The sequence below is a fragment of the Aphelocoma coerulescens genome, chromosome 25, assembly GCF_041296385.1.
Source record: "Aphelocoma coerulescens isolate FSJ_1873_10779 chromosome 25, UR_Acoe_1.0, whole genome shotgun sequence".
Lineage (NCBI taxonomy): Eukaryota > Metazoa > Chordata > Aves > Passeriformes > Corvidae > Aphelocoma > Aphelocoma coerulescens.
The window spans coordinates 3040341-3047925 of NC_091038.1; the positions used below are offsets into that span (position 1 = coordinate 3040341).

At 69.0% G+C, this 7585-nt stretch overlaps 1 protein-coding gene across 2 annotated transcripts; it reads right to left on the reverse strand.

Moving 5' to 3' along the window:
* Nucleotides 1-2607: 2607 nt before the first annotated feature.
* Nucleotides 2608-7155, reverse strand: LOC138098651 (dnaJ homolog subfamily A member 1-like). 2 transcript variants are annotated; one of them, XM_068995346.1, is made up of 8 exons: nucleotides 7100-7155; nucleotides 5797-5946; nucleotides 5530-5728; nucleotides 4448-4552; nucleotides 4138-4365; nucleotides 3829-4059; nucleotides 3638-3738; nucleotides 2608-3547 (listed from the first exon to the last, which is right to left on the reverse strand). In XM_068995346.1, exons 2-8 carry the CDS (start codon nucleotides 5926-5928, stop codon nucleotides 3320-3322), a joined length of 1224 nt encoding a protein of 407 aa, XP_068851447.1. In that variant the 5' UTR covers nucleotides 5929-5946; nucleotides 7100-7155; the 3' UTR covers nucleotides 2608-3319. The 2 variants fall into 2 exon arrangements, with proteins under 2 accessions (XP_068851447.1, XP_068851448.1); XM_068995347.1 differs by lacking the exon at nucleotides 7100-7155 and adding an exon at nucleotides 6085-6159.
* Between the last annotated feature and the right edge of the window lie 430 nt (nucleotides 7156-7585).

Genomic DNA, 7585 nt, shown 5'->3' on the forward strand with positions numbered 1-7585 from the left:
AAAGCGCTGCCAGGGCCGTGGCCTGGCTCTCCCGACGTCCCCGAGGGTGGGCGCAGGACCCAGCCCCCTCCCCACTCCACCCAACCGGCCGATGCTGCCCCCGGAGACCCCGGGAAAGCCACGGCCGAGCGGGAGCAGCCGGTAATGGAATCCAGCCGTCCCCCCCGGCTCCGACGGCTTCCCCTCGTTGGAGGAATATCCGCTTTCCCCCCGCAAGCCCTGGGGACGGCTCCGGTTTGCCTCCGCTTGGGGGGAGCGTGGGGGGCTCTGGGACCCCGAGAGCTGGGGCAGCACATCTGGATGGGGAGTGGTCTGTGGCTGCCTGCGCTCCCCCTTCAACGGCCCGGGGGTCCCATTCTGCTGCTCTGGGGTGCTGGGGGGCTCCAGGAGGGGCAGCGGCGGGAGGTGCCCCCTCCCCGGAGCGCGGCCGCGGCTCGGGGCGTTGGATGGCGGCTGCTCTCGAAACAAAAGAAAATTCCTCTGTGCGGAGCTGGGTAGGGGGGCTGGGATGGAGGGGCCGTGAGTAACCCCAAAACTGCTCTGGAGGCTGTGCCCCCCTCCCATGGCTCCGCGTGGGTGGTGTCGAGGTGCCCGGCGCCTCTAATCCGGCACTAATCCTCCCCGGTGACCCCGGTGGCCCCCGGGCGGCCCCGCTGCCCCCCCGGGCTGGGGAGGGGGCCGGGCTGGCCCCTCGCCTTTCATCTCCGGAGACAAAGCGGGGCCCGGCCCCCTCCCCATTCTGTGCGCGGGGAATGAATGCCCGACCCTGGGGGGCCCTGGCCCCTCACCCCGGAATTTTTCCATGCATTTTCTGGAGGCAGAGGCTGGGCTGGCTGTGGGGGAGCTGCGGGGGGACGTGGCTGCATCTCATCCCCCCCGCCCCGTGCCGGAGCCATCGGGAGGGAGCGGGGGGCTTCGGTCTGCCTGAATTGAGGGGGACGCGCTCGCTCCTGCCCCGCCGAGGGTGCCCCTGCGTGGGCAGGGGGCCAGGACTCGCCGGGCAGGCTTGGGGGGGACACGCGATGCTGGGGACGGGGGATAGAGGAGGGAGGCTGAGCTGGAGGAACAACCCCCCCCACGCACACCCCCAGCCCCACGGCACCCACGGGACCCAGCACGACCCCAGCCCAACTGCTGACCCTCCAAGGGCTGGTGTCACCCCCCAGTCACCCCGACATCCTCCAGGCCGGCCGCTGCCCAGGTCAGAGCCCACCCTGGATGGTCTGGGGGGGTCCGGGCTGGCTGCTAGACATCCTCCCCCCCGCCACCACATACTGACTGGACCGAGGAGCTGGGGACAGGAAGGTGCCTGGCTCGGGGGGGCTCGGCCCCTCAGCTCCCCTGCTCCCCAGAGGGGGGTCTCTGGATGGGTGACAAGCTTGGTGGCCATGAGGCCTCGGCTCAGGGGGGTTGGGTGGGCCCAGTGCCTGGCAGGGCTGGGGCATCGTGCAGCCGCAGGGCCACGTGTCCAGGTGGGCTCTGGCACATGGCACAGGGGTCCCTGCCCCTGAGGGGGGGCAGCTCCTTGCACCCAGCGTGGCGGGAGGGGACCCTGGTCTCGGGGGTGCCCCCATCTGACTGGGGTGACACGCGTGTCCCCGTGGGTGTCCCCACGGCTCAGGGCAGCCAGGGACGCTGATGCCGAGGTTGCTCAGCAAGGCGTCCTCAGCCCCGGGGGAGGGTGGCTGTCACCTCCCGCACGGGTTCGCCCCCTCCCTGTGCCCGGCGGGCTGGGGGCTGCGCAGGAGCCCCCCCTCCCCCCCACTCCTCTCGGCTGGCGGCCGGCCAGCATTGTTCTCGCCTCCTCCTCCTCCTCTCCCCTCCAGCTGCATCTGGCGCCGGAGCTTTCCTGGGCTCCAGTGGAGGGGGAGCCTCCAGCTCCAGCCCCACAGAGCCCCCCCAGCCTGGGCTCCCCTGGGCAGGGGGCTGGGGGGCTTCACCCCCATTCCACTGTGGAGGAGGGGGAGCCTCATCCAGCAGCTGCACGTGGAGCGGGCATGGGGGGGGTTATGGGATGCAGCTTGGCCCCCAGTAGGGTATTTTTTTGGGGGGTCCCCTTTAACTGCTGAGCAGCCAGCTCGTGGCTGGAACCTCCCATGGGGTGAGCGCAGGGCTGGAAAAGGGGGGCTGGGGCTATCTGGGGGGAGTCTGCCTCCATGGTGGGCTTTCCAGGGACACTGAGATGATGCAGAGGGTCTGGGAGGGTACCTGGGGGGTGGGTTCTGGGAAGGGGAGAGGGGGCTCAAGGGGTGACAAGGACAGGGTGAGGGACTGGGGGTATGCAAAGGGTCAGGGCTGTTTTGACAGGGGACTGGGGCAGAGGGACAAGGGGGGGGTTGCAGGGCTGGAAAAGGGAGGAAGGGAAGGGGACAGACCCCTACCCAGGCTTAGGGTCTGTGTCCTCCCCTGCCGGAGCAGGAGGAGCCGGGAGCAGCCGCGGGCAGGGGGAGGCAGGATCAGGCACCTCCCGCTTGTGTAAGGATGGGGAAACTGAGGCACACCCGAGATCAAAGCGGGGCAGAGTCACTGCCCCAGGCTCCCACTGCCCCACGCTCAACCCCACACCATGCCCCACACACCGTCCCACGCTCAGCCCCACACACCAAGTTGGGATTCGCGTTTAATGCCAAGTACAAAGTCACCACCCTCCCGCCCCAAACAAAAAAAAAAAAAATAAAAGAAAAACTTCTAAAATTCTTCCAAAAATAAATTAAAGGGAAGGGACGGGTCCCCCCCAACCCCTCCTGTCCTGTGCAAAGAGAAAAGAGCCACCCCCTCTGCATCCCAGGCCTGAGCCAGGCTCCAGTAAGGAAAGAAACGGGCAAAGCAAGGGGCGGGAGCAGTGTGGGGCCGGGAGTGGGGCATCCCCGAAGGGGGTGGGCAGTTCCCCTCCTCCTCACACTGGTTCCAGCACAAGCTTGGCCCCATCAGAACAGATGGGGAAACTGAGGCAGGAGCATGGGGCATCCCCTCCTCCTCTCCAGCCAGGGCTGAGCTTTCCCAGTGTGGGATGTGCCCACTGGCAGCTAGACCCGGCCCCACGCTCCCTAAGCACCCCGGCCACGGCAGCAGCGGTGGCTCCACTGCCCCGGGGCTGGAGGGAGGGCAGGGCAGGGCAGGGCAGGGTAGGGCAGGGCAGGGGGGGCCTCACCCAGCAGGGCTGGGGGGCTCTGCCGGCTCCCGGGGGGGCGAGGAAGGTGAAGTGCTGTCGGAAAGGCGACCTATGTACATCCCTGAAGGTGGCGGCTCCGCGAGCCCCTTCCCCGCCGCGCGGCCCCGGCCCTGCCCCGCCTGCCCCCGGGGGGCTCCGGCCCCCCCGCTATGAGGTCTGGCACTGGACGTGCTGGCGCATCCCGTCCTCGAAGTCGTCCTCGTGATAGGCTTCTCCAGCGTAGGGCCGCCGGCCGGGCCCGCCGTGCGCCGTGTAATCGCTGAGCTCCACCTCCTCCGTGTCCTCCGTGGCCATCACCTCCTCCTGCGGTGGGAAGAAGGCCTGGAGCTGGCGCAGGCGGTCAGCGGGGAGCCAGCCCGGCTCGGGGAACTTCACCTGTGACCAGAGAGTGGACGTGAACCACAAGGTGGCAACTTGGCAAGCCCAGAGGTGCGAGATGGCAACTCCCACCCCGCTCCAGCTCACCTCGAACTGCAGGATGAGCTTTCCTTTCTGGAAGGGGCTCCTGTAGACAGGCATCCCCTCGTTGGGGATACACTTCAGGTCCCCAGGCCGGATCACGTCACCTGAGAGACAGACGAGGGTCACCCTGCTGCGCTGGCAGCTCCCGGGCCCCCTGGCTCTCTCACAGGTGCGTCCCCGAGTCCCCCCCTCACCTGGTGGGGAGGACACGAGCAGGGTGCGGTTGTCCAGGGTGCGGATCACCTGCCGGCACCCGCACAGGGCGTCTGCCAGGCTGATCTCCCTCCTGACAATGAGGTCGTCACCGCTGCGCCGGAACACAGGATGTTCCTTCTGGTCCAGGACAATGATGATGTCCCCGGGCTCCAGGCCAGGCACCTGGTCCCCTTCCTCGTGGAAGGTGATTTTCTGCCCGTCCTTCATGCCTGCGAGGAGTGCGGGGAAAGCTCAGGGCGCGTGGGCCGCTTTGGGGTGACCCCGCTCCGCGCTCGGCCCTGTCTCACCTTTATCCAGGTGGACGCTCAGGATCTTCTTCTCCCGCACAACCTTGCGGCCGTTGCAGGTGAGGCAGCAGTCCCGGGGCCGGATCCACTCGCCCTGGCCCTGGCACTGGGAACACACCGTCTGGATCTGCTGGATCATGCTGGGCCCCAGCTGGTGGATGCGAACCTCCATGCCCGAGCCGTGGCACTTGGGGCACCTCCTCTGGGCACCCTCCCGCACCCCGCAGCCTGTGCCGAGGGGAACAGGGGGTCAGGCAGTGGGGCAGGGGGTGCTGAGGCGGCCCCCTGGCCTCTGCAGCCCCTCACTCACCTCCACACTTGCGGCAGATGATGTTCTTCTGCAGGGACAGCTTCCGCGTGGAGCCGTTGTACAGGTCCTCCAGCGACACCGAGAGCTGGTGCACCACTGTCTTCCCTGGGCACGGGGGAGAGCTCGGCTCAGTGCCTAGCTCAGCACCAGCCACGTGCCACCCCCCATGCCACAGCTGGACAGGCGCTGGACACCACTCAGGGTCACCAGCTCCCCTGAGAACCAGTCCAGCTCCTTCCTCAAGGATGGCAGCAGGGACACGGGCAGGGACAGTTTCACTCCAGGCTGGGCATCTCCAAGCCTGGATCCTGCCAGCTGCCCTGGGGCAGTGCTGGGTCCCCAGTGTGGGCAGGGCACGGCTCCCACCCCAGGGCTCTCAGCCACCCTCCAGCTGTTCCAGCTGGAGTCGCTGGGACGCTTCCCTTGGCCTCTTAATTGCCCTGCTATTAACTCGTGCCATCTCAGCAAGAAGCGCCTGGCGAGTCACCCGTCCCGAGTCACCCGTCCCTGTGACCCAGGCCGAAGGCATCCAACAGTCACCGGGCCGGCCCCGCACGCCCCGCGTCCTGCTGCCACCCCCGGGGCCGCACCGGTGACTCAGCTCCAGCCCCGGGGTCGGCGGGGGAAAGCCGGGACAGGGACAGGGAAGGGCCCTTTGAAGAGCGGCAGGTGGAGAAAGTAATGAGGGTGACGAGGAGCTGCACCGGGCTGTGCCATGGGGGCAGAGACAGCCTGGGGATCCCAGCGTCCCCAGAGCCAGTGCCAGACCGGGCACCAGCCCCCTCTGACCCCAAGGTCCCAGCAGGTCTGTCACCCCCTGAGACAGTGCTGTGCTGGGCGCCAGCCCACTCACACACAGGGGTCCCAGCAGGTCCGTGACCCCCTGAGCCAATGTCACACAGCACTGGGCGCCAGCCCTCTCCCACATCAGTGGTCCTGTGTCCCCCACGCCAGTGCTGTGCTGGGCACCAGCCCCCTCCCAGCCGGAGGTCCCAGCACATCTGTCACCTCCTGAGCCAGCACCATGCTGGGCACCAGCCCTCTCCCACCCCGGGCTCCTGGTGGGTCCCTTATCCCCGTACCTCTCCTGTCTGCCCGGCCGCGCATCCGCACTCCCCCTCCAAAGAAGAGATCGAAGATGTCCATGGGGGAGCCGAAGCCGCCGCCTCCCCCGCGGCCGCCCAGGCCACCTTCCTTCATGGCCCGCTCGCCACCACGGTCGTACAGCGCCCGTTTGTGGGCATCCGACAGCACCTCGTAAGCCTGCGAGATCTGCTTGAACTGGGGAGGGGGAGAGGCGGGTGAGGTGGGAGAGAGCCAGCCGGGGGGGGCCGGGGGGCTGCACGTACCCGCTCGCCCTCGCTGGGGTTCTTGTCGGGGTGGTAGCGCAGTGCCAGGCGCCGGTACGCCCGCTTGATCTCGTCCAGGCTGGCGCCCGGCCGTACGCCCAGCAGGTCGTAGTAGCCCGTCTCCTTCACCATCTTCCTCGCTGTGACGTGCTGGGACAGGACAGAGCTGTGAGCCTGGCACCCCTACCCAGCCTGGGACCTCTGCCTGGCCCGTCACCCCCTGAGCTGGCCCAGGAGAGCCCCCCCAAAATCCCTGTTGATCCTGGTTCTCTCCCTGCACGACCCTACCTCAGTTTCCTCCTCTGCAGCATCCGTGGGGGACAGGGGGTGGTGGTCGGGGGGTGACATCAATGTGAGAAACAGACCCCACACAGGGGTCCTGCAAGTGTGTGTGTGTGTGTGGGGGGGGTGGAACCCAAGGCCGGTCCCCACCGTGGGGGGGGGTGTAATGCCCCAAAGCCCCGTCCCACCGCGGGACCCCCCAAAAAGCTTTGATCCCTGTTCTCCTGCATGCACAGCCCTGCTCCAAGTGTCCCCCCCGCGGCAGCATCCCGCGGGTCGCGGGGTGTCAGGGGATGTCTGAACGGGGTGACATCCCGCTCCCCGGGTGCGGGGACAGCCAGGCACCGCACGGGGCTCCAGGAAGAAGGGGCGGAGTCGGGGGGCTCCGTGATCCCCCCCGGGGCCATGTACCGCAGCCGATAAGCCCCGACATGTTTATCTTGAGACACGGGGGACGCGAGGAAGCGCCCGTGACCCACGCACGAGTAAATAACCGGTTCCGACACCAGACCGGCCTCCCCGGGGCTGGAGCTGGGTCCGTCCCCCGGGACCCTCAAGGCCGACGCCGGGGCCGGGACCCTCGGGGCTGGCTCTGTCCCTCTAGACCGGGGCTACGTCCTTCCCGCCCGGTCCAACCCAGGACCCCTGGGTGTGGCGGCTCCACCCGCCGAGGGTCGCGGGGCGGGGGTGTCGGGGATACCGGGCGGTGTCGGAGGGTGCTGGGGCGGAGATGACACGGTGACATCCCGTTTCACAGCCGCGGAGGAACCCAGACCCCACACCGGGTGTGGAGGAGCGGAGCCCGAGCCCGGCGGGGGGGTCGCCCCAGAGACCCCCGGAGCCCTCCAGGCCCGCCGCTCATCCAGCCGAGCCGCCTCAGGGCTGCTCGTGCCGGGACCGCCGCTGACACCGCCGGGGCAGAGCGGGCCGACTCCTGCCGGGGGTCCCGGGGAGGTTTGGGGGGTCCCGAGGGGGATCTGGGGCTCGCAGCGGGGTCCCGGGGGCCGCCCCCCCCACTCACCGCCGCCGCCGCTCCGCCGCCGTCTCCGAACTCTCTGGAAGCCGCGGGCACGCCCCCCGCGCTGGCCCCGCCCCCTCCGCGCCGCACGCCGCGCCCATTGGTAGAAACGCCCTCCTCCGCCCGCCCATCACCCCGCGGCCCCGGCGCTGATTGGTTGCCGTGGCGTTCCTTGCCGGCTAGGGAGGCGGGGCGCCGTGTCGCCTTGCGATTGGCTGAGATGACGGACGGGCCCGCCCCCAGGGCCCACTCCTTGTCTCTCATTGGCTGGGACCGAGTGGCCAATCAGAGGGAAGAGTGGGAAATGTGAATGCCGCGGGCGTCCGGCAGGGGGCGCGAGGGGCGCGCGGGGCGGGGCCGGGGCGGTGTGGGCGTGGCCAAGGGATATGGGCGTGGCCACAGGCGTGTGCGTGGCCATGTGGGCGTGGTCAAGGGGGGTGGGCGTGGCCACGGGTATGGGCGGTGACATGTGGGCGTGGTCATGGGCTA